At 37.4% G+C, this 26,815-nt stretch overlaps 1 protein-coding gene across 4 annotated transcripts in view; it reads left to right on the top strand.

Moving 5' to 3' along the window:
• The window catches only part of NLN (neurolysin), a 39,514-nt gene extending 29,168 nt beyond the window's left edge, over positions 1–10,346 (top strand). For all 4 annotated transcript variants that reach the window (XM_019470274.1, XM_019470273.1, XM_009272481.2 and 1 more), the window contains exons 10-13: positions 3,200–3,386; positions 4,697–4,825; positions 5,314–5,450; positions 8,872–10,346. In XM_019470274.1, the coding sequence (XP_019325819.1) occupies positions 3,200–3,386; positions 4,697–4,825; positions 5,314–5,450; positions 8,872–9,006 (588 nt within the window). In that variant the 3' untranslated portion in view covers positions 9,007–10,346. The remainder of the gene's footprint in view (positions 1–3,199; positions 3,387–4,696; positions 4,826–5,313; positions 5,451–8,871) is intronic.
• Positions 10,347–26,815: the final 16,469 nt, after the last annotated feature.

Here is a 26,815-nt window from a genome sequence, read left to right as displayed (position 1 = left end):
GCCGGCTGAACATGAGCCGGCAGTGTGCCCAGGCGGCCAAGAAGGCCAATGGCATCCTGGCCTGTATCAGAAATAGTGTGGCCAGCAGGAGTAGGGAAGTGATTGTCCCTTTGTATTCGGCCCTGGTGAGGCCGCCCCTCGAATACTGTGTTCAGTTTTGGGCCCCTCACTACAAGAAGGATGTCAAGGTGCTGGAGCGTGTCCAGAGAAGGGCAACGAGGCTGGTGAGGGGTCTGGAGAACAAGTCTTATGAGGAGCGGCTGAGGGAACTGGGACTGTTTAGCCTGGAGAAAAGGAGGCTGAGGGGAGACCTCATTGCTCTCTACAACTACCTGAAAGGAGGTTGTAGCGAGGTGGGTGTCGGTCTCTTCTCCCAAGTAACAAGCGATAGGACGAGAGGAAATGGCCTCAAGTTGCGCCAGGGGAGGTTTAGATTGGACGTGAGGAAAAATTTCTTTCCTGAAAGAGTGGTTAAACATTGGACCAGGCTGCCCAGGGAAGTGGTTGAGTCCCCATCCCTGGAAGTATTTAAAAGACGTGTAGATGCGGCACTTAGGGACATGGTTTAGTGGGCATGGTGGTGTTGGGTTGACGGTTGGACTTGATGATCTTAGAGGTCTCTTCCAACCTTAATGATTCTATGATTCTATTCTATGATATTAGATTTTAACTCTTGACCTTGATCCTAGAGACTAGGACTGCAGAATAACGAGACATAGTCATAGAAATCCATATATTAAATTAAACAAATGACATTCAAGCAAACTTCAGAACAAGTAGCTAGACTTGCTTAGATATTTTTGCTTCATGTTGAAGGTAGAATTATAATTATAATTTGATCATCTTCACCCTAAGACAGGTGTTTCTGAGCTCAAAAATTGAGAAATAAAACCTGTTCGTTCTTTTAAACGACCTAGAAGGTGTTTACAAATGAGACACATTCAGCATCAGTACAAAATCGACCACACCATTCTGATAACCAATGAGGATGTGCCTGGGTGTTGCAGAGCCCCTTCTGGGCAGCCCAAGCCAACAATTCCAATGAATATGTACTTCACTTGCTGTGGAATTGCACACAGGTCAGGGAGGCCTGCTTTCCAGTTGTCTCTCCCACTGCTGAGATGGTTTCTGTGTGCATAGCTACCATGCTTCCTGCTGTTGTATTTTATGTAAATTGTTATTTACACACCTGCAAATACCTTGCTAGTCCCACGTAAGAACATCCTCTCCTCTGGGATTTGTGTGTGCAAAGCACTGTGTTGTTTCATATGATGATTTGTTTAAGCATGTTAAAACTTGACATTTAAAGGGTATGTGGGAATCTGTGAGCTGCTGGTAAAGGTCAGCTTTTGGAGACTGACACTCATTGTAATGTACTGGGGGTCTGCTGGAAAGTGAGATATCAGGGTGGGGAGGGGATCTGTTTATGCTGTTAGGAAAGGAGACCTATTGAAGTACCTTGAACCAAATGTCTTAGTATTTTTTGTTAGTGTGGTGCGCTTGTGTATGGGCAAATGAGGGTATCTGGAGGCCAACAAACTCTTGCACTCCTCTTGCCTTTTGCTCTAGCCACTTCTATCACCATTTCTTCCCAGCTGATGCTTCCTAGCTTTTCTTCATAGCTGCTACTCAGCAAGTACAGTAAGAAGGGCAAGCCTGTTACAACTATGGATTTGAGTAACCCAGAAGTGTAAATGAAGGCAAATGTTTTTCTCCTTTTCTGCTGTTCTTCTGAAGATATGAGGGGAAGATACATGCACGTGCCATAGCTGTCAGTTCAATGTTATGACCTATATTATACATGCTTTTTCTTTTTTTTTTTTTTTTTTTAATCCTTCAAGAAAGTAAGTTCAAAAGCCAGTACTCCTGTGGGCATCTATTCCCTGATGGAGGCAGGAACCTAAGAATATCTACAGCTCTTAGAAAGGGCATTTGGGAAACTGAGAACTCTCTTTTTCTTTTAGCGCTTGAAATGTTTTGTTAGAATGCTGCTGAGAAGGGAAGAACAGTAAAATTGGGTTGGCAAGAGGAGGTAGACCTATTACAGGACAAGTGTGGAGTGAGACCAAATAATTTCTGTTCTCATTTGAACAACTGTCTTTCAAAAGTGACTGTTTCTTTTTAGAAATATTTTGGGTTTGGAATATATTTTAATGAAGATTTTTAACTGTACAAAACTTTTCTTCAAAATTAGTATCTAGGGGGGCTTTTTAAACATGAAGTGACTGATGATACTAAAGTAAAAAATAAAAAGCTCTAATGTGCTTGGATTTCAGAAGAAAGATTCTTCTATCAGTGAGTGTACAATTTGGAGACCATTCATGGATAAAGTTGCTAGGATTCATTTATTTTTAAGCTCAAAAAATTGTGCTATATGTTAACCATATGCCTTATGAATGAAGATAGTTAGGACAAAGCTTAATAGGATAAGTTGGTCAAGCAAAATCTTTCAATCAGTGCAGTAGACTGTAATTTTACAAGTGTATAATTGGAGTTTATTATTTTACTTTGGGGTAATATAACAATTTTATAACAATTTACAAATTATATCATTGTCATAAACAGCACGGAAACATTTGTATTGCTCTCATAACCTAAAAGGTAGAAATCAATAATATTAAGAAAACTGAAGCACCATTTCACATCAGTAGAGAATGCAGTAAATAACTATTGAGTAATCTATTTTGTTGCTTGGTAAAGTCTTATATCTGAATTTTTGCCCTCCTTTCTTTAAAATTCATTTTATTATTATTATTGTTGTTATTGTTATTGATGTGTTCAAATGATTCCTTTTGCTGTGATTAACACTGAAATTTTGGCATCTGAATAACAATTTTATAACAATTTACAAATTATATCATTGTCATAAACAGCACGGAAACATTTGTATTGCTCTCATAACCTAAAAGGTAGAAATCAATAATATTAAGAAAACTGAAGCACCATTTCACATCAGTAGAGAATGCAGTAAATGAGTAATGAGTAATCTATTTTGTTGCTTGGTAAAGTCTTATATCTGAATTTTTGCCCTTCTTTCTTTAAAATTCATTTTATTATTATTATTGTTGTTATTGTTATTGATGTGTTCAAATGATTCCTTTTGCTGTGATTAACACTGAAATTTTGGCATCTGAAAGTTTACATTCTGCTAGAAATCCTGGCTTCTATTTTCATATAATACAATGGCTTTTCCTTTTAGACTGATTTTGCTAGGTTTAGTGGAACTAATGTGGAAACAGACTTTGTAGAGGTACCTTCACAAATGTTTGAGAACTGGGTGTGGGAAAAAGAACCGCTACAGCAAATGTCAAGACATTATAAAGATGAGAGCCATGTTGGAGACACTCTCCTTGAGAAACTTGCTGCCTCTAGGCTGGCTAATACAGGTATCTCTCTGCCTTCAGTCACCACAGTATATGTATAAAAATATATAATTTAAAAAATTGGTGGGAAACATTAAAGACAAACATAACAAGCCCATTATACTGCTTCTGTGTGTATATTTATCATTGTCTTTTTGGGTTTATTTGGATGGGTACCACCATTAATAAAGGCTATGATGAGAGCTACCACTGTTTGCAGGAACAGTAGCAGCTCTGATTTTCCAGGCTACCCACAGGACTAAAATACCTTTGCATTCCTCTGCATGTGACTTTTTTACCTACCAATTTTGCTCATTTAAAATTGGGGCTGGGGGGAAGGTCCTGGGTTTTCTGTTGTTTTTTTTCTGGTAGCCCAGGGCAGGCACTGTGCGTGAATACAATATCAGATTTTCTACATGTATCATCTACATTTCATTTGCACTTGACAGACGTGAAAGTTGTTTGCAAATTTACTGAACATACATGGCATATCCCAGAGAGAAGTGTTGTAGCCCTGCATTTCTCAAACAGCCTCTTAACTTCTCAATCCAGAACCTTCAGTCCGTGTTTTCTACCTTCCCAGCAGATGTACTGCCTTCCCAAACTAAGGTCCCAATTCTCTTCTCCTTCCATGTCTTGTACCACCTTACATGTATCTCCAAACCGAGATTGTAATGCCATGTCATTACCTATCATCTCATTGTTATTTTGTCACTCTCACCCCTCTGTCCCTGTAATCAGGACTCCCCAGTATCATAGTCTTACCCATTTATGGTACAATTTGTCATTAAGCCGCTGCTGTTTATTTCATACTGCTTCCCTATCCTGAACAAGAAGTCCTTGTCCTTCTGGTGTGTACAGGCACTGTAGCTACATAAGCATTTTGTCTGAGTAAAGGTTAATATCTTGTAGTTTCTTAAAAAAAGCCTACAGCAGCTGCAGCAGCAGTTCTTGCTGTTCTTTGAAGTGTCTTAGGGTAGATATACCATCTGTGCAAGCCCTGAATGAAATGGTATACTGGAAGTGAAGACAGCTGAAAACATAATTTTAAATACTGAAATTTGCTTTTAAAATATCTGCTTTATTTTGGTTTTGATCTGTGAGGAAAACAACGTTTGAAAAGATGGAGCTTATAATGACAATTTCTTTATTAAAAATATGCCTCTCAACTTTTTGTAACTGAAGCAATTCAGATGGAAATGACAAAACTCCAAGTTTTTTCCGTGGTTAAAATTCTAGTAATTTAGGATGCATGTTGAGATCTTTGAATGAAAGGTGCTAAAGAAACTCCAGCTACTTTGATGCTAGTTAATTAAATGTTCTTACCCAATTAGGCCTTTTAACCCTCCGTCAGATTGTTTTGAGCAAAGTTGACCAGGTGCTGCATACAAAGCCATCTGCTGACCCAGCAGATGAATATGCTAAATGCTGTGTGGAGACCCTAGGAATTCCTGCCACCCCAGGTATGTCAGTATGAAGCTTTTATACAGAATGTCCAAATGGTTTGATTAAACATGCCTTTCTTTCCCAATAATGCTTGGCATACAAAAAAACATGAGTTGTTGTTTATAAAAGAATCTACTTTATAAAGCTGAAATAATTACTTTGAAACTTGGGGTGATCTTACTGATCTCTTCTGAAGGAAGATTAAGGTAAATATAAAACTTAACCTTTTGCAGGTTATATTTTAGAGTGACATGATGTGAATACCACTTTAGATGTTCTGTGACATCTGTGTTGAATGTGCAACTAGCCTAAAATGGGAAATTGAGTTTCCTTTGTAGTCAACAGAATATGGCCAATACTTTGAGGCATACTCAGACCCTTTATGTTAGAAGTTTCAAAGTAGTTGATGCAAATTCCTTATTAATTTATTCTTAACGTTGAAGTAATGTCTACATCAAAGAAATAACTGCATTTGACTTAAATTAATGTTAATCTACTTTTCAAGGAACAAACATGCCAGCTACTTTTGGACATCTGGCAGGTGGTTACGATGGTCAGTACTATGGATACCTGTGGAGTGAAGTGTTTTCCATGGACATTTTTTATAGCTGCTTTAAGCAAGAAGGAATAATGAATCCAAAGGTAGGTAATGAATACTTTTTACTAAAGACTTTTGTTGCACTTTGTCTCTGAAACCACATTTATTGCAATCATGATCCATAGGTATAACATCTCAAGTACTGCTTCTGTACCTGTCAAGTTCAGATCAACAAAAGAAAGGTGTATAAATAACTTAATTACTTTAGAAAATAATCTTAAAATTTCAAAGAACATTTGGATTTTGATACAATTCTTACATAGTCATATATTTAATATTATACTATGACACTTTTAAGACGTTGTGTTGCATTGACTAATGCCTTCCTCTTTAATTTTAGACTGAAAAAACATATTCTTCCATTGCAGGAGCAGATGCATATTCTTCTGCTGTGAAAGCTGTATGATAATGATGCTCTATTTCCATTAATAGTACCTCAAGTGTGTGGTACTTTTACATAGTTATTATTTAGAAAACTGAATTTATTTTTAGCTTTCTCTTTCACAGCACAGCATAACTTGCAAATTTTTTCCCCTTTAGTTTTTCTCCCAAGTGGCTTTTGAAGTTCAAATCATTGACAGGTTCTAGATTTACTGGGCTTTTTTTCCATTGTGCAATTCTCCAGTCTCTTCTGCCTCCAGCAGAAAGAAAGGGTAGTTAGTGATGTGGTTAGTAGTCCTGCCAATTCTGGCAACCTTTTTTATTTTTCAGAGATTATAGTATTAGACTTGTGAGTTGAGATGCTGTAGTTCTATCACGGGAAAGACCTTTTGGTTTTCCTGATCCTCTTATCTGTGTTCTGGATTCAGCAGCCAGCGCTAGTTCTTCCCTTCAGTAAATGTGTACAAGAGAGAAGTAAAGGAGAGAGTAGAAAGTGCTTGACTTTCCTGTTCCTCTCCTGGAATTTGCCTTCATTCCTCCCTTTCCTTATCACAGCAACCAGAACTTCTATAACTGTCCCTCCCTCTAGAGGGTGGAGAAAGTAAACAAGATTAGACTTTGACCTGGACAAAGAGAGGAGTCCAAAGAGGAGATGGGGTAGGGGCTAGAAAACTGAAGCAGTGGTTAGGCCAATAAAACCCGAAAGGGGTTTTATGAAGAAAAGCAGCAAACTGAATAGTTTGAAAGGTGACAAAAAGTTTACAGGTCAAGATTGATTTTGAAGTGCTAGGGATTCATGACAGGTACATGTGAGAATAAGCATACTTGCTTATTCAGTGGGAATGTTGTCACTCGTAAATAAGAGCAGGAGAGAAGAAATGGCAAGTTAAATGAGAGAATAAAATAACGTTTTAATAAAATGCTGTTCATATGGATCTTAAAAATGGCATTTGGGGAGGGGTCAGACTTGCTGGGGTTTTTTAACTGCTAGCAGCTGGGAGAGATAGATAAGGGTGCTGGTGCCAGACTTGTGGGACTTTGTCAGTTCTCTGTTCTGACACACGCACACCCCTCCAGTGTCATCACAGACCTTTTTTCTGTTAGCTTTACTCCCTACTCTCAAAACTCTCTTCTGAGTGATTGTATAGTCAAAACCCTAAGCTATAGTTTGCCAGAATTGCTCTGTGACCTTTACGTCTCCTGAGGGATGAAGGTGCCTTTTATTCTGATTTTTTGGGGGAGATTTTTGTTTTCTTTGTCTGTGTATGGGAGGCTTTGAGAGTACATTAATTATGCTATGAGTGGATATTTGCAATGGTTCAGCTAAAAGGCAACTAGTGCCTCTTTTTAATGTGAAGCCTGCTATCCAGGCTAAGAAGTGAGGAAGGAAAAATGATTATTTGTGTGTGTGCGTGTGTGTATGTCGCTCACTCTCTAGCATATGTGTGCGCACATACACTGCTTCAATGCTGATGTAGCTTCAGGGCTAACTCTGTGGAGATTTTCCCTCCCTCTTCAGAGCAATGCTATCTTCTCAGATTGGTTCTCTTTCAACTTGTTCTCCTTATTTGCGTTCCATGTAAGTGTAACAGAGTTCCACAGGATGGGACAAACAATGTTTTATAAACAAATACTAGATACCAGTATGATTTTTGTAGTTACTCATATTTCATTGTATCTAGATTTAGACTAGTCTTCAGAACAGCAGGAAAGGAAAACAGTTATGGTATTATGACTAGGGCTTTTAGAAATTTGGCTTACCTCTTCCTGTTAGAATAAAACCTTTCTTCCTGTTTTGAGCAACAGTTATAGAAACTAGTTTCAGAGACTGTATCTATAAAAATTCTTCAGCAAACACTTAACTCTAGCTTACTTGGTTGTCACACTCCTCAATTCTTCCACATTATCTGAAATAACTTCTGGTCGCCCTAGAACTGAGCAATATGCTGGCTCTGGAGAGACAACAGCAAAGACTCAGGTCTACTCAAATAACACTTTTAAACTACAAGGACAATTTCTTCATTTGCTGCTGATGTTCAGGAAACTAACACAAATAGTGAAGTATAAGCAATGCTTCAGTGAATTTTTTTTTTTTTGCATTTTAGTTTTTTCCAGCTGTAATTCAGACAATGTGATTGGTAAGGCAATTAAGTCATGGAAGTCCATCAGTTAAAAAGACCTGTGCTTGTTTTTGCAGTACAGCTATCAGGATGTAGTGTGGTCCTGTAATCTCATAGCTTTGACGTGTAGGGGAAGTATATATGTGTATATACAGTGACTAAAAGGAAGAACATTGTTTTCTTCAATATCAGAAGCATCTGGGACATCTGCATGCAAAATAATATTTTCTTATTGATAGTCATGTCTCAGAAGCCCAAAATTCTCCAGATATGTTCTTTAAAATATGACTTCTTGTTAAGAAAGTCCTCATTACTTAGTGTTGTTTCAGAAGCTTGGTTCGTTCTTTTTAAAGGAATCCATTCCTTCTGAAGTAATAATGTTTCTTCCTGAAAATAAAACCTGAGTTAAGTCTCCGTTACTTTAAGATACTTTAATAGGGAAGTTAGATGTGTTTGTATATGTTATATATACTACTATGCATATAATATGTGTATACGTGCCATGTCATTCCTCAATGCTGTATCTATCTGTCTCTGAACTATCATCTCTGTTCTCCAAACAGAGATTAAAGAAAGAGAAATCATCAATTGAGAGAGAATGGATGTTAGGTTCCCTTTTCCTGCCAGTCAGTCATGGGGATAATCCATCACTGAAGATTGTGTGGAGATTGTGCGTGTGTTATGCTTTATAGAATGTCTTCCAGACAAATTTTGATTGTAGCTTCCAAAACAGTGTAAAACCACAAGAAAAATTATTTCTTCAAGACTAGGTTAAATTTCTGCTCTCTTGAGTTCTTCCAGCAGATCTAAATTATACTTGTGGTGTATCCTGATTTGGTATTAAGAAAATCTGGAAGGAGGGAAGGTGTTTAATCATAAGTAGATTTTTAAATACACAACAAATACAGAAAAGAGGCAGTTTGCAGGATAAGAAATACTAACGTTCTGCTTTACCTTTTATCAGGCTGGGATGAAATACAGAAACCTCATTTTGAAACCTGGAGGATCTTTGGATGGGATGGATATGCTACAAAATTTCTTGGAGCGTAAACCAAGCCAGAGAGCTTTCCTGTTGAGTAAGGGATTACGTGTTCAGTAAAATTATGGTTCCTTTGTAATGGCATATAAGTATGGAATGAGCTGGAAATGTCAGTGTATTTCACATCTTAACTATGTATCACTCTAGGAAAATTGTGTCACTTTTTGATGATTTTTTTAATTGTATAAATAAAAATGTGATTTTTTTAAAATTGCATAGGACTACAACACTCAACACATCAGGGAAAAAATTCTGAAATGTGCAGAAGCTGAGGGATTTGGGTGGTAATTTTTTTTAATTGTTATGAAATAATACTAATCAGTATGGGGAGTTGATGCTGTGTTTCTTTTTTAATAGATGCACTTAAACTATGTCTTTTGAATGAATTTTAAAACTGGAAGGGGGAAAAAAGGATGCCACAAGCAATAAAAGAAACAGATTCATTCTTCTTCTGTATTCTTCTATTGTATTGATGGCTCACCAGTGTCTTTGATGGAGAGGAAGTGTGGTTGATTTCATCATGGTTTGGGTTCAGTCTAGCTTCCTGACAAATTTCAAGACTGAGAACCTGCCCCAGACACCTTTACAGCAGAGATACTTGTGTGATACTTTTAGACTTAATTCCGATGCATGTCAAATTCTTGTATCATTTATAAACTTATACAGTATAACTAAAAAGAAAAAAAACCTACCATTTGAGCTACCATTTTCTTCCCTTCATTGAAGGAAAACAGCCAAAATCTATGACCTTGGCAGTTCTTCCACAACTTTTTCTTCTTTGTTGATGTTCAAACTGGGTCTTTTTTTTCCAAATTATATAAACACTGGCACTGAAAAGTTACACTTGAGCAATTATAATGGTTTCAGTTGGTTTGTGAAGTATTTTGAGATACATATAAGGAAGGAAGGGACGAAGATGTCCCCGGTGGGAATGATAAAAGTCAATCCAAGATTTTCCTATTCCTTTCCAGTGTGGCATGCAGAGGTGCTACAAAAAAGCTTCATAGATTCAATGATTTCAGCTGTGGGAGTGTGAAAGTAATTGAGGAACTGTTTTGCAGTTTTTCTGCACGATCAGGAAAAATGAGTCTTACAAGCCAACTCTACACCACCCAAATAAAACTGCTAATCCAAGTGCACTTTTTTTGCCTTTAGATATCATATCTTACTTTGGTTTTGGTATTACAACATGTATATGAACAAACTTTAATTTTGGTTACTAGCTAATATATTTTAGACATTTGAACCGTAGCTGTAAACATGGTTGGTATTTTTATTTGTTTGTTCAACAGCAAAGGAAGAAAATGTGCCTGGTCAACTCAAAAGACTTCCTCTTTTTCTCGCAAAAGAAAACTGAAAGCATTTACTTTGGGCCAAATCTATGTGTTTCAGGGGGGGAAAAAACCACAATTGTTTATGTTCAGTTGAAACTTTATTTCTGTGTGTTTTTCTTTTAAAACATATAAACTGATGGGGAAAAAGGAGCTTAATTAGTTCCTGAAATGGAAAATTTGACAGGACTTATTTTTGAGCCACACTAGTTATGGATGTGAAGAAACATAAATATTTGTAGCCAAAATATATTAACTATATAGTCTTACCAGACCACATAATTAAGTCAATTCTAACTCTCATAGTCAGTTACAGTTTTAGACCCCAGTTCTGCTGGGTCATGAAAAGGCAATACATGAAAATCACACATATAAGAACATCTTGAACGGTATTCAGAAGAGGTATAAAGGAAAGCTGAGGAAACTGATGGATGCAAGAGTATCCTAAAACCTGTGAATTTTGCCTAGATCAATTTCCCTTACATTCTGACTGGATTTGGAAGTATTTTGCTTTCTTTCTAAACGTGTTTAAATTCTTGCGATCCTATCTTATCAAAGGTTTTTTCCTTTCACACTGTAATGATAGCTCCGATGAACTAAAATGTTGTAAAAAAACATACTAAGTGATACTTTCCAAAAATGAATCTGCAAATCTAAGCAGTGGAACCTTTATTAAGAAGCAAACTGCAGGTTTTTATTTTATAGCTGGTAGGCAGATTTCCACATGAGGGAGACCTTTCTCTGCATAAACCAGCAGTCTCAGATCAAGGTAGATAATTGCAAATGTAGTAATTATAAACAAAAATATGTCATAATAAAAAGTTATGTGATGATTTAAAAGTTAGATTTAGGACAGTACTGATGCTAATGATGATAATTTAATTGACTTATTTTGCTGTTCTTTAGACTGTGTGTGTTATACAGTATATAGTAACTAAGATACTGACGTGCAGGAGAATGTCTGCTATTACATGTATGTGAAAATGCCTACATGATTGTACAGTTATGTTAGCATCAGCTGGATATCCATGTGTGTAAGGAGGAGAAAAACCTAAACCACATTGTGACCACAAATGAAAGTGTTATGTTCTACACCTGTCCCAAAGAATAGGATTTTTTGTAATTTGTTTTTGTAGAACACAGTTCCCTCAGTCTGCATCAGGCAATAATTAAGGCAGATCATCTTATGGCTAAAACTACACTCAACATAGAAGACTAATGGGTATGTTCTGAAGTGCTTCTGAAACATCTTAATGTGCTAACATATCAAACTTGTCTGCTAATTTGTGTATCGGCTTCATGGAGCCTTCTGAATCAAATTGGGGTTGGACTAGATGACCTTTAAAGGTCCCTTCCAACCCAAACTGTTCTATGATTCTATGAAATTCATGTTCACATTTCTTATTGTAAAGACCTGATTTTGGAATAGAAAAGATAACCTGGAGAAAGGCATCTTTTCTGTTTTTGCAGCTGTCCATCGTAGGCATGAAACTTTACCTGTATAGGAAACAACTTTGACACTATTCCAAGGCTGTGACATAAAGTCCACCAAGAAAACAGGGAACACTTCTGCTTTGGAAACATGAGTTAATTGCCTTGACACTGCAGAGAAACAACCATATACATTCAAACGTGCCAAAAGGTAGGTATCTGGCAAAACCCAGCCTATTATAGAGTTGCTAGACCCATGCTTCCACTGAATTAAATTTCAAAACTGCAAAAGCCTGTGTTTATTCCAATCCAACTTTTAGTATTCACTGTAATAAATAAAAAAGTAACTTGTAATCTTAGTCTGTAACAAACAGCTGCCTTTTCAAGTTAGTAATGTATCTTTTTAGAATTTCATTGTATTTAGGATTAATTTTTTTCCTCTGTCAGAAATTCACATTGGACTTTGGCTGGCTTCACAACAAAAGTTTCAAATGAAAGGGAAGGGTAAAATGGGAGACTCGGGAGAGAGTGGTGGTAACCACTCAGTAAGTGGATAATAGGCAATGGCTTTCTCATTCTGCTGCTTCGCTGTAAAAGATAGAATAGGTTGGGCATGCAGCTGGGTCACAAGATGGCTAGGTGATGGCCTCAGCAGCCCCTGCTGCTAGTTGCCTGACATAGGTCCAGCATATAGGCTGTCTCCAGATTGCTTGCAAATCATGTGGTCAAACCTAAATGGTAAAAGCAGTCTGAAGAAAAAGTTTAAAACTTTGCTCTCTGAGCTGTGGTGGCTATCGGTTGTTATGCTGACTTAATAAAGAGAGCATTAAGACGTAGGGGGTTCATGTTTGTAGAGATAGGTGGAGTGTTGACTGTCACTTGAGCTTCTAATACTACTACAGTTGGTTTTCCTATACAAATAGTTCCCTGTTGTATATTATTATTATTGATCTAACAACATTGCAGGAAAAAAAATATTCCTCATTTTCATCAGTAATCAAGGTCAGTCAACTGCTGACCTTGTTTGACAAACAACTTTGTTAAACCCTGTTTTAAACAGATAGACGGCAACTAATTCTAATGGCAGTAGCCATTTGGTATGGGAGAAGTAAAATTACTGCAACAAGAAGTGAATCACAAGGTCAAGATCTCAGCTTCCTCTCTGAAAAATGAAACAATTTCCAAATATCTTCAGAGGTAGTGGGGAGTAGTTGAGTTAAATGGAGACTCCTGGAGGGGTTTTCCAGAAGCGTAGAGCTGGTTGCATAGCGAGTGGTTACTGACAGGGATTAGAGAGGCGAGACTTCAGGAGGTTATGTGGTAGCACAAGTCAAAAGAAGGGGAAGGAAAGCAGTAGGTGGAAGGATGAAGTTGGAGAAGGGTGTTTTGACAATAGTTGTAGAAGGGTTGGAGTGGATGTCAGAGGCAGATAGCAGGAAAAAGAAGGTAGCTTAATGCATACTGATTTATGAAAGGCTACTGAATGCTTTTCATTGTTTTATGAATTAGAAACAACACATGCTTGTCTATGAACAGATTTCTTATCTTTTTATTTGCATGCCAAAGAACAGGAGATTATGCACCAGCTTGTTGCTTAAATACTTGTGCTTCTTCCTGACATCTGGAGATTAATTTTTGTTTCACCACTATTTTCTTCACGAATATATTTTAAATAATAGTTTCCCATGGTGGAAGGAAAAAATTGCGATGTTATGGGGGAAGTTCAGTTTGTGGGGCCTATGTTGGAAATCCTGTATAGCTAATCATCACTAGCCATTGTAAAAAGTGTAGATTATACAAAAGACATGGTACCAAACAACAATCAATCTATTTTAGACCTAATTAGGATAGATAAAGACTAATTAATTAAATGAATTGGAAATTAGTTGTTGCCTAGAAACCAATAATCATGGCCTAATTTTGTTCAGTATTGATTAACAGAGGATAGACTGAACCAGTACTTGCTTGGACTACATTCCTGATTAATTAAAAAGGCTAAAGATATCAGTGTTAAGAGAACCAATGAATCAAATTATTAGAAGTAATATTATGAATGAGAAGTGGTATGTCTTTAAAATTCAATTGGCCAAAATCCCACAATTTCACAACTTAAAAATTTTTGAGAACAATTCTGACTAAGAACCAATCTGTTCACCAGTAAAAACAGCAACTAAAAATAAACAAAACATAAGTGGGGGCTCAGGAGTAGAAAATAGTTATAAAATGAGGAATTATAAAGTGATAAAAATGATAAAGAAGGCTAAGACTGTCAAGAAAAAAAAACATGGATGAAAGGATTATAGCCAATAAGATGTATAACTTAATGTATTAAGAACTAATAAATCCCATTTGTGTTACAGACCCTTTAGTAGATGGAAATGCTAATATTGCAAATGACAAAAAAGACAATTTTTAATGACTGTTTCTCTTCTGCATTTAGAAAGAAGCAACGTGATGTAATCATATCATATGAGAACAATGGGGTACTTCCCAGTCCATTATTATGTGAGGAGGATATTAAGCAACACCTACTAAAAATAAACATCTTTACATGAGTAGGATTGAATAACTTGCACTCTACAAACCTACAAGAATTGGGGGGGGTGGATTTTTCCCCAGTGCTGTTAATCTTGGGATACCAGTCATATGCCATTGTACTAGAACAGTGCTAATGAGTTCCAGTGTTCAAAAAGAGCAAATAGGTGACTGTTGGTCACATAGCTTGAAATCCATCTTCCGCAAAACAGTGGGAAAGAATAAATATGGTTCTGTTGCTGAAAAATTAAACAATGAGTGTAATTCATACAGTGCAAGTGATTTTATGAAAAACAAAGTTTTGTCAGACAAGCCTGATATAATAATTTATGGCCATTACAAGCCTGATGAAGGTGATTATATAGAGAGATTTATGTAAGCAGTATTTGACTTAGTGCTGTATATTTTCATTTGAAATAACACTCTATGGTAACAGTAGAGAATATGTAAAATGGATTAAGAACAGCTAACTGTTCTCAGAGAGTACTTGTTGGTGTAGAATTACCATTGAATAGGGTACAGTGATCTAAGTGCTTCAGGGATCAGTAAAGGCCAGTAATATACAATCACTGGTGATAGAATTTGTAAGCAAGTGACCAAAAAAAGCAGTCACACAGAATTCTTTGGATTGTTTGAAAGCTTTGGGTGTTCAGCCTAAAAATTTCTGTAGCATGGGCAAAGTAACATGTAACATGCCTGTAGTAACTAAAAATGTAGGTTACAACTACAGCTTGGTGGACTGTATTCTAGAAAGTACTGACTTCTGAAAGTTAGATACTTTCAGAGTATCTATACTATAACCAGAGGCTGGTTATAGTAGTCAGTTCAGTTTGAATTGTTATGAGACTATAGCAAAAATGGTTAAGCAATCTCATAATGGATGAGTGGAAGAAAATTGCATAAGAGCAGGTTACTGATGCTATTTCTGTATACCGTAGCAGTAAAATGGGCACAGCAATTGCATGCAATTTTGGTGTCCTGATTTGTAACTGGGGCTAGTAGTACTTGTTATTCCAAATAAACACAGGCAGTTCTGTATGTAGAATAGAGTTAAGCTGTGGAACTCCTTGCCAAGAATGTTGTAGAGGCGATACGTTTACATGGGTTCAAAATAAGACTCAACAAGTTCCAGTCTTAGAAGAGAAGCCAATGGAGGGTATTTAAATACATAAAACCCACTTCATTCTCAGGAAGTCCCTGCAAAGCAGAGGGTGGAGATCAGAAGAATACTGAAGGAAATACCATGTTGCATGTTTATGCAGGGCAGAGGTGTAAAACTACCCAAGGTAATTCACTGCCGAGGATTTCTTGCCTTCTAAACCACTAATGGAAAGCAAAAGCAAATGGAGAAAGTACTTTTAAATTAAGTGAACATTTTAACCTGAAATAGTTTTCTTTAACTACGTAAATGTGAGATTTACATAAGAAAACTGAGCAGACAAATGTTTTTCCACGTGACAGAGGATAAACTTATCCTTTGATTTCTGGTTGAAGGCGGCAGTATTTGTCTCTGTAGAAAGTAGAAACTCAGTAGTATTCCCAAGCTGCTGTTACAAATAGTATTTTTAACTAGCCAAAGTTAGTTGCTTTTTCATCATTGAGTTGCCCCCTTTGGATTTCCAGATTTCAGTCAGGCTTTAACTTCTTTTTGCAGAGCTTTCTGATTGGACTCACTATCAGGCCAAAAACTTATCGTCTCCCCCTCCCTCTCCCTCGCCTCTCCATTAAAGTGTTGCTCTCTTCAGGATTTTAGTCAACCCATTAGCTGAAACGTATGCTTTAAACTTGGGAGAAGCACTTGGCAAAGAACTGAGCAATTTGTATTTCTCCTTATTCTTTTATTAAACGCTTTATTTGCTAAGAACCAGTCGTGGCTCAACATCCAAGATAAGTTACAACCAAAATCTGCCAAAAGATCAGAAATCCAGTCAGATTTATACAATCATATAATGTATAAAATGTTACGAATATTGTCAGTAATAGAAGGTTTTTACAAGGACTAATTCATTCTATACTCTAAACATGAAAGAGTTTTGGCCTAAAACATTAATGAGAAATGTCTTAAAACACACTTATATGGCACTTTGTGCTTTGAGAGGATGCACTGAGAAGAACGCATTTAAGTGATAATTTTTTAAAAGCATTTTTATATATTTCAAGCCTAGTCAAGAAGTAAGAGAATGTTATCCTATTGAAAACTCAGAATTAAGACCCATAGAGATTGCAAGGTTTAATTCAGCCATCTGTAAAATATCAATGAATATAGTGCTATTAAACTTAATAGCATTAATAGCATTTGCCCCTTAGAATGAAATTTTATTTTTATACAAATAAGCTCACATTCTCTACAGGAAAGGAAAATCATCAAAAGTTGAAAGGTGTCGTAGATATGTTGTCTATATACATATTCACATTATGAATGTGCTTATGCCCAAGTATGCTTATGCCTTGTCTATTACTAGAAGGACGTGCTCATCCTCTTTCCTGTCAAGCATGGTAAACCCTGGGTAAGCCCAGCCATAGGCCCCTCCACCATTTCTAATGGAACTTAGTGAGCAAGGGAAAGACTGAGCAAGTGTGAATCTGCATATAGACAAAACCCACACCTGCAGATCTTCTGATTTACTGGCAAATCACCATCTTTTTTCCTTCAGGTTGTTTTCTGTGTGCATGTTTAGTCTGCTGGAGACATTCAGCATTACCCCTTAACCTGAAGGAGGAACTTCCAGTCTAGGATGGCTCTCAAGAACTGAACCACATTTTTTTTGTGACATAGTACTTGGTAAAAGCATGGGTTAAGTCTAAGGTGGCTGGTTTTCATCTCCCTCATTCCCTAGGGATGACGTTGGGTTTGCTTGAGTTCTGATGGAAATTGCTTAAATCACAAATTGGTTTCATTTTAGCACTCCTGTCGTACCATCTGCTATCCAGTATGATAAGTTCTCAGCAGAGCTGTACCTAGGAACCTGTCTGCCATGAAGACAAAAAGGGAAGAGGTCTTCCTAAGTGATCTGTTCAGCCTGTATAGAAAGATAACATGATGTCTGGGTTGGAATGCAGTGGGTCAGGTTTTTTAGGAGAAAACTTAAGGGGAGTGATGCTCTTGCTTAGGTAAAACATAAATTTGGTGTACAAAGGTAAGCTTGCAGTGGTGAAGGAATGACGTCTTACTAAAGTGGTTGTTCCCCCAGAGGTGTGTGAAAACATGATTCAGAACCCCTTATGAGATAGGATCTGTGAAGGGAAAAAAAAAACCCAACCAAACAACACCCACCTTCAAACAGTCTTTACAGAAAACTAATGGTGATCACTGATAAAACACAGAGAACTGGGTAATGAATTCCAAGACATGATCTAGGATCACAGGGAAAGAGGCCTTCATTACTGGGGAAGATTTATCTGCACACCAGAGAGAAATCTAGTCAGTTTAGTCACATAACTGTGTCTCATGGACTTTCTCCTGACAGAAGCAGATATACTATAACCCATCCATAGGTTTCAAAGCAAAAAAGTCAGTCTTAAGTGGAAAATCCTACCCGGGTTCTGCAAAAGCATGTCTAAAGCCTGGGACAGGGCTTATCAAATGATAACAATTGCCCAGGCTGGAATGGTGAGAGTTACATTTGCTATATCATGTTATCTTCTTAAGCACCTTGAAATTAGAAGATAACTAAGAAGGATCCAAGAGACAGATTGGTTCTGCAGCACACGGGGTGCCATTTCTTGTTGGTGTCCAAAGGTGATAGGATCCCGTGATCTTGAAAAGGTGACAGAGTAGCTTTGTGTTTTCAAATTTTTTTGCTTTGGGCAGTCCACACCCAAAGCACAGACTGAGACTGACTATCTCAAAACAAAAAGAGGAAAAGAGGCAAGTCAAGCCTCTTTAAGTGCTTTCTGGGCTGGAGAAGCCTTGGAGAGTAGAAATCCTGCTTGCCTGATACACATATTTGATTAATATGGGCTCTGTTCTGTAACTTAGTACATTGTTTGGGAAGCTGCATAGGTGTGACTTCTTATGCCACTGTAGAATGATTTGCCAAATAAATCCCTAATACATCTATTAGAGTAGCATTTGTTTAGTTATCAACAAAGTTCCTAAAATATTAAAAATGGGTATTGAAACCTTTTCATTATTATTGCTGGCCGACATCTGTAGCAAAAATGATGCCTCTTTAGATTAATTCCTCATGATAACAAAAATGTTTCAGTTGCTGATATAATTTTCATGTTATTTAATTATGTACAACATTAATTAAAATGGAAAGTTGCATCAAAGGTGCAAAGATACTGCTGACTTCATTAAAAAGAAGGCAGTTTTGGTTTTGTGCAGAAGCATTATGATAAGAAGGTAGAATTTAACATAAAAATAAAGAATAATAACTTTAGGCAGCAGCAGAATTGGAATTTTCAGAAGCAAAATTTTAGATGTAAGAGAATAAATCTCTCAATCATTTCTAGCATTGAGTGTCTCATTCAGGATTTTATCCCAGAGCTTAGCATCTAACTGGTATGATGATACCTAGTTTTGAGGCATTACACATTTTATATTGGCTTTTTATTCTCTGATTTAGGCTTGTTATCCTCAAAGGAGACATTTTGGCTGAGGAAGATTGTTCAGTTTGTTATATAAAACAAATAATGACTTTATTTGTAAAATATTGCTGTATGTCATACAAATAAAAATCAACAAGATGTCTAAGAAAGTAACAGAGACTTAATTTTCTTTTATAGACTTAATGAAAAAGAATTGCCTTAGTTTAAAAGAAAGTACAAGACAGTATCATTTTGTTCTTGACGTTTAATTAGATTTGGTTGTTGCACAGTTTTATCAATAATTGGATAATATCATGAGTTCAGGCTAGTGAATTCTGACATGGTTCTGCCAATGTTTGAAAATTTTCTGTATGTGACTTGCAAATTGATACCTCAGTGTAAGCAACAGCACACCTTTAAATAATATATGGTTCTTTTGATATGTCTTTAATACAACTAAAAGAGCCTTCAGAATGGAGAGTAGATTAAAGTAACATTTCTGTACTCACTTTTAATCAGATTGTTATTAGAGAACCTGAATCTTCTTAAATTGCAAATACAGGTTGAGCATGAAGGTTACAAGTTCCCCTCATGTCTTTTCATAAGTGCTGTCTATGCCTGGTAGCAGTTATGCCTCTGTGAAGCCTCTTTACCTGTGTTGCGGCTACTTCCACCTTGAAATGTTTTATGTTTGTAAGTATTTGTTCTGCTGTCAGAAAAGAAGGGAGTGAATCTAAATAACCACTTGACTTTTCCTCAAGCACAAAGTCTAACTCCTCTGTGTGTAACCTGTATTTATTAACAGCATTTTATGGCTACAATTTTACACGTTAAAATACAGAGCCCAAGGTTAGTTATTTAAGTGAAGGTGATTTTCAGAGAATGAGGAACTGTTGAGCTCCATGAGAGCCATTGTTAAGGTACCTGAAAAATCATACTATGGTAACTTGACTAACAACTAAAAATTTTTATCCTCCTCTGACCATTTTTTGTCTAAAGCATTTTACAGAATGGATTACAAGGATAAGAATATCACTCTCTACATGTAAAAGAGTGAGACCTAGAGTGTTTTGGCAACCGCCAAACAATGAGTCTCTCAGATTTGAAAATGTAAGGAAGGATGCTTATCTCCTTATGCCATACTTACTGGAGATGATGGCATCTCCATTTTCTTTAGAGAACCTGTATTCAAGTGCTGTAAATGATTTAATTTTGGAAAAACAAAAAAGAGGAATAATGTTCAGCCAGAAAAGTAGAAGATACTTGGTATGACTGCAGGAGATATGGATATGAATAGGGAGAGATCAGTAACGTGATGATAAAATTTCCCTTCACTGGAAGAACTGTACAGCTACAACTTTTCACCAGAAAACACAAATATGAATGCATCATTCATTATATACACAAAAATATAAAATTAAGGGTCAGTATTTAGTATCTATTATAAAAAGAGGCATATAAAGTACTGGCCTAATTTTCATATGGGGGAAGCGGCCATATTTCAGATTCTTTTATGCAGACTAGTACAATTTCAGTGACCAAAATGCCCAAAAGGAATTGCTATGAAAAGAATGCTTTACTTTGCATGCTCTCTGCCTGATTCAGCACGCACACCATGTGTTCAAGTCCACCCCTACTTTGAGAGCACTTGAGCAAATGCTTTGCTGATTAAAGAGCCTTAAATTCTAAGCCTTGTAATTCATTGCTTTTGGCACTGAATTTTCTTATAACAAAGCAGCTGATGAGCTTGGGTGAAGAGAGTCAGGGCCCTTTATGCCAGGCATTACAGACACTAATGCTATTAGTTTCACAGGTCTTAGGTGCTGGTGCTGTTGTGGTTGCCAGTAAGGGACTAGATCATCAGTTTTGGGGGGAAAAAAAAAAAAAAGGCCCTGACATGGAGAGACATAATATCTGTTTCAAATACATTTCACAAGGACACAATGATTAAGTTACACTAGGAAACACAGGGGACAAAGTACGTTTTGTTTTTAATTATATATTCACAGTCCACTGAGAACATGAAGGAAATAATGAGATACTATCTAGATAATCTTTTCTACAACAGTGATTTATGTGCAACAACTTATTGTAGCTCACAATCTACAGTTTGTGTCTTAGATTTAAGATCTAGAAAAATTGTTCAGTCAGTCCCCTTGCATATTGTTCCTTCTGCATTAGCATCAGGGAGCTTCCTCCCACCTCCTTATCTGCTGCCAGGAAATCGGTCACTGAGGGCACGAGGGGCAAGCTGCCCTTCCACAGTTCTGCTGGTTTATCTTGCTGTAGCCTGAGCTGGTTAGCAGCTGTTATTACAGTCTGCCCAACTTCAGCCCTGTGGTTGCGGCCTCGAGGGAACTCTAGCATGGGGTAACATGGCTCATTTGCAGTTGAGCCTACTCTAAGCTGTGGGATATTCAAGCATTTTAAGGGATTTCAGAGATTTTTAGGTATATAACTGCAGCAAGTTTTTACTGAACTGCATATGCTTGGAGGTATACAACCTGGGTAAATGTAGGTGTATTTTCATGAGAATAGCAAAAAGGACATTTCAAAACAAAATTTTTCTCTGACAAATTTCAAATCTTACTCTAAAGCATAGATACCAGATGTTTTTAATTATTGAAATAATACGTATAATACCTTGCTTTGATTTCAGAAGCAGCCAAAATAATTCAGCTGAAATTTTCCTCACCAAAAGCAGCCTGGGGAGTATATTCAGCGTGGAGGGTTTCAGCTCAAACAGTTATAGCTTGGCAAATTTAAAAGCAATTGAAAACAGGTTATTATAATAGGAAATGTTGGGCAACCTAAATTGCAGGCAGGTCTACAAGCCCAAACTATAATTTACCACATGTAGAAAGTAACTTGTAAGTGTAAGATCATAATTTATAAAAGTAGGTGGAGAAAGAGTTTCTTGGTATGGTTTGTCAGAGTTGGTACTGGTTAAAATGTTTTAATATTTTTAATGTTGACATATATTTTTAATTGGAGCTCTGGATTTCAATAACATGATTTTCCTTCCCCAATACTTATTTCATCAGATGTTTTTGTATCACTTAGATTTTGGTCAGTGGTAGGACTTGTTGAAAAATTCCCTAAGACTTTTCACTGAAATGTTAGTGGAGAAAATTATTAATTTTTTAATTTAGATGCTTACAGAAATACTCCTTTCCATAAAAAGCAGAGTTTTTATAGAATGGTCAGGTTTAGACTTAAGTTTTACTCTAACATGCATAAGATGTGTTTTCAGGTGGCTATTGTATGGAAATGAATCTTCAGCAGGGATTCACTGATACAGGTCTGGTAAAAGTCAGTGGAGCTATGTTTACTGAGCTGTCTAGTCAGCTTGCGTTAACAGAATAAATGAACTGTGAGGTTCATCAGATATTTAAATGCCTGCTAAAATAACTTTCTGGTTAACTTTAAAAAGAGAAAATACTGTGTTTTGTGTAAGTGATAGATTTACTTCAGCCATCATATTATTTAACTGATATGTATTAGTACTACCTCTAGGTTCTCAATTAGACATGAAATCTCACACTGTGGAAAGAGCTGTAAAGCAAAAGCCTGAAAGACATAGAGATACTCTGTCTCAGCTAAGGAAACTATCAAGGCAGTTATTTCAAACAATGGTATGCTCAAAGATTGAATGAAGAAGTTAGAACTATCTCCCAGAAGCGAACCCACAACGCAAGACATCAAAGCCAGAATTGGCAGTTACTGGTGAGAACAACTATTCACTAGGCTGCTGCTGCAAGTAAAATGGGCTAGATATTCATGTGGCTTCTCCTGTATGTCTAACACTTGGAGATGCGGATAAAAGGATGTCAGGCTGACAGGTGCAAATGTAGATGTCACACACTAAGAAAGGAGCCAAGGGCAGGAAAGCAACTTGCCAAATGACGACAATGTGTACTTCATTGGAAGATGTGTTGAAACTAAAAGCGGGATGACACTTGAGTGAGTAGTAATTATAGGAGTAAACAGGAAGGTGTCTGTAATCTTCAACTTCAGAGTTAATCTTTCCTTGTTAGTGAAATCTGATATCATGATGTTTTAACTTTTAAAAGTGGAAATGTGAAAAGATATCACCAGGAGCATGTAATAGAGTGAGATATTGGTAAGAAAACTGTGTGTTTATAAACAGTATATAAGTAAGAGATTGAGGTTAAAAATATTTATTGCTGTGGGAAGATGGAGGAAGGGAATACAACTTTATTGAAACACTTGTTTTGTTTCCAGATATATAAGAAGATCTTTAATCTTATTTATCCTGGTGTAGTGTAATATATCAGACAACCTTCTCCAGTTGTTCCAGGGGCATTGAATCATAACAGCTCTGGGTTGTCCAGTGTAATTAAAGGAAGGTAGAAGTAGTTCTGTTCCTGCTGCCAAAAATCTTGCTGAGATTCTATTGATGGAATTTGTGGTGCTGAACAAGAATGCCATGCCAAGTGGTCTGCTGCAGGAAGGCAAGTACCCTCACTGAGTTATTTCATAGAATGGTTTCCCAAGTTGGTCATGGCACATTAAAAATAAATTAATTCTGAAATCTGTGGTCTCTTCTTGTTTGGACTCCCTTAGTAAGTTTGTATCTCTTTTGCATATTTGTCTGATAGATGCGTATTTCAAATTTCTTTTTCAATTCTTCCTATTTCAGAGGTTAGATAGTTATACTGCTAATTAAACCAAAATAAGGTCTTCATATGCTTCACCCAGTGCATGTGATCTTCTTGAACTTTCAAGTACACTTGTATTATAGACCAAGCTCCATGATTTAGTTGTCTAGTTTTACACTATAAGGAGATACATAATTCAATGGTATCTTTTTAAAAATCAGGTTTAGGTTAGCCTGTCATTTGGGATTGTGTTTTAGTACCACCAATGTAATTGCTATATAGATTATTTACACTCATTTCAGACAGACAGCCTAAGATTTTGAATAGTTAAATTTCTGTATTGCCATTGCATTAGTTATTTTAAAAGTATCACTGAAACTATGATTCTACCATGCTTTAAAAGTATGGAGATATTAATAAGCAGCAATTACGAAAGATTGCTATTAGCTGCTCACAATGTAAATATTTCTTCATGATGCTGACATGTGACTGCCTGTAAAAGATGAGTGCTCCATTCTGCTTTTCAGCATGCACACAAAGATTTGCCAGGTATATCTGAAAAACCAGCTCACTTTTTCAGTGTAAGCAACAATAATAACCTTTCAGTCTGTCATGCTATGTGCATACATTTGTGCTATGAATTGAGAAATTATTCCTGCAGAGTTTTTCCTGTTGGTTTGGCTGAAGTGAACAATGCTTTGTCGGGAGCGGGGTGGGATAGCAGGTACCAGAGGCATGATCCTGCTCCCATTTTAGTCAAGAAGAATTTTACCACAGAAATAGAGGCTGGATAAGGCCTTTTGTGTGGTAAAGTTCAGTGCTGGTAAGTAGCTTCTTATCCTGTAGTTAAGAAAGTAGCTCATAAAGATGCTGCATATCAGCAGAGATTTATAAATACAGGCTTTAATAATATGCAAGCCAGACATGCAAATCTGTAAATTTTTGCAAATCTGCATGAGAACTTTCAAGTTGTGAGCTCAGACTTCTTATGCCTCAGACATCTCTGTCGTGAGCCTAACTTCACACAAAGGCTGATTGGCCTGGACAGAGTGCAATGCAAATGCTACTGCACTTTCCAGTGTCCTAAATGGCATGTTTAATGGCAATTTGGGCAATCCTGCAGTGCTGTGCCATGGAGACGGTCCTGACACAGGCAAAGATCCCATAGGGAAAAGAAGAAAGGAGGTGGTCATGTAATTGAAGACTATATCATAAAGCACAGTCACCAGTGGGTGTAATTATGGTTGAACGTAATTATGCACCTCCTAACCTTATGTACCTTAATTATAGCACCTCCTAACTCTTCGAGTGCTTGCCTTGGAACTCACTCTGGTGTAGCTCTGCTGGCCTACGAAACACACATGGTTGTATCAGCTGTGACCCTCTTATTGCTGACGACAGTTACTTGGTTAATGCAAGCATCAGCGGGTTTTCTGTATGTGTTTAACTTTTTTAAGCTAGTTGGTGAAGAAATTTGGCAGTAGACTTTGAAGAAAGTAAAGCTGTTACTGAGGGCTTTGGCTGTCTTTTTTTTTCTGGGGAGTGAGAGCTGTTCAGGAGGGCTCAGGGTAGCAGCTAGGGAGCCCAGGAATCTTGAAAGCTTCTCAGAGCATCTGGAGCAGATAGCATCATTTTGGAAATTGACTCACTCCAAACTGGGTGTTGGAGCAAAACAGTGCCTAGCAGCCATAGTACCTCCTGCTGGAGTCACGCGGCATGACAGTTCCCTCCAGCACTCTCCACCTGGATGATCTTCATCGCTCTTGCCCCTACCTACCTGTCTTTGTGGGAAAAACCCTCGCTCTTTTCTGAAACGAGCCATGGTAAGATGTGTGTCTCACGTGCGCAAATGTCTCAAGGGCTCTCTATTGGAATGAAGCTGTCCAGCCAGTTAGGCCTATGTCATCACGGTGAAAGCAGAGAAGTGTTCCACCCACAGCGATGTTTTGCCCTTAATGGAAGAACTTAGCCTAACCCTCACACTCGTTTAAAGACACTTAACAGCAGTAGGCAGAGAGACAGACTATGACAAATGCATCTGGATGATACAATCTTTTGTCTCAACGGTATTTTGATGAAGAAAAACAGCAGCTTTGGATTTTAGTGTCTTCAAGAAAAATTCCTGCACTGAATAAGTAAGAGAAAATTACTTGTCATCTTAAAGCATCCTGAAAATCCAGATGTATGAGAAACAGCTGTACAACAACACATAGCTCAAAGCAAAAACCCCCCAGTATTTAGCTAACAAAGTGGAAGATCACCTAGTGCTGTTGAATCTTGCTTCTTTTTGATGGGGAAGGGAGGTACAAAGACGCTTTATTTGCTCTGCTGTGCAGTGGCTAGGCTGTTTGACAACACTTCAGACACTCCAAAGGGAACAGGTTGGGGGGGATGGATGCACTAGGGAGTAGGACTCGCACAAAAGACACGCCCGGGGACACAGCTTCGTTTCAGATGGCTCTACCTGGAGCTTGGGTCTATCACCCAGCCCTGCCCATAGGCAGCCCACAGTCTCATGAAGCTCTGAAAGAACAGTATGAAATGAACAGAGGTAATTAGTATCAATTTTTTTTTTAATTACAATATGTGTTTAGAGATTGTCAAAATCCACTAGTAAACCAAGAAATCTACTACAAAATTTTACTTACTATCTTGCCCTAACTTTCTTCAGAGCATTCATCGGTTTCTTCTGAAAGCGCATCTCTTTCTGCTAAATAACCATAGCCAAAACTTTTCAGGCTGTATCCAGCCAAATGTTAATGTTGTTAGAAGCAGTAATAATTATGCAAGCAGTCACTTCACTGGTCACTGAAGGTGAGTTCTGTATTCAACCTGAATACAAGCAGGCTATTGTATTTTTAGCTATAAAGTGTGAAATTACATATCGGAAACCAAAATTCCTTTCTGGCTCCTCTGTAGGTAAAGGAGATGTTGCTGGGAAAGCTGAGAGGCCTTTGATGGCTTTTGCAATGTTGTAGAAACTGATGCACTTGCTGCCTGGATGAAAGACTCGTGGTGTGCGTAGTGGCTGGGTAGTGCTGCTCTGACAAACATTTCATTGTCTGATGCATTTCATTCAGACAGTTGCAGTGTAATAGGAAAAACACCGGTACTTAGATTTCCCAGTATGGCTGCTGTACAGCATGTCTGTCGAGGTTTCTTCCTCTCTATTATCTTGAGATTTGTTACTATAATGACTTCTTTCCCCTCCCCCTCTTCTGCAAACTTTATTGAGCCATCGCTGGGAGCTTCTCTTCACGTTAGTGCCCTTTCTCTTGACTCTGAATTAATTAAGGGTGAAACTGGAACAGTGACTCATAGCAAAGGAGGAGAGTTTCTTATTAGTAATAAGCAAAGAAGGCCACAGGAACCCACTGTTTCCCGGCTCCAACAACCCCTCCTTTCGTGTGTCATTCC

Source organism: Aptenodytes forsteri, unplaced genomic scaffold, assembly GCF_000699145.1.
Source record: "Aptenodytes forsteri isolate BGI_AS27 unplaced genomic scaffold, ASM69914v1 Scaffold92, whole genome shotgun sequence".
NCBI lineage: Eukaryota > Metazoa > Chordata > Aves > Sphenisciformes > Spheniscidae > Aptenodytes > Aptenodytes forsteri.
The sequence above is the reverse complement of the archived record's forward strand: the minus strand, read 5'-3'. Positions and strand labels throughout refer to the sequence as shown.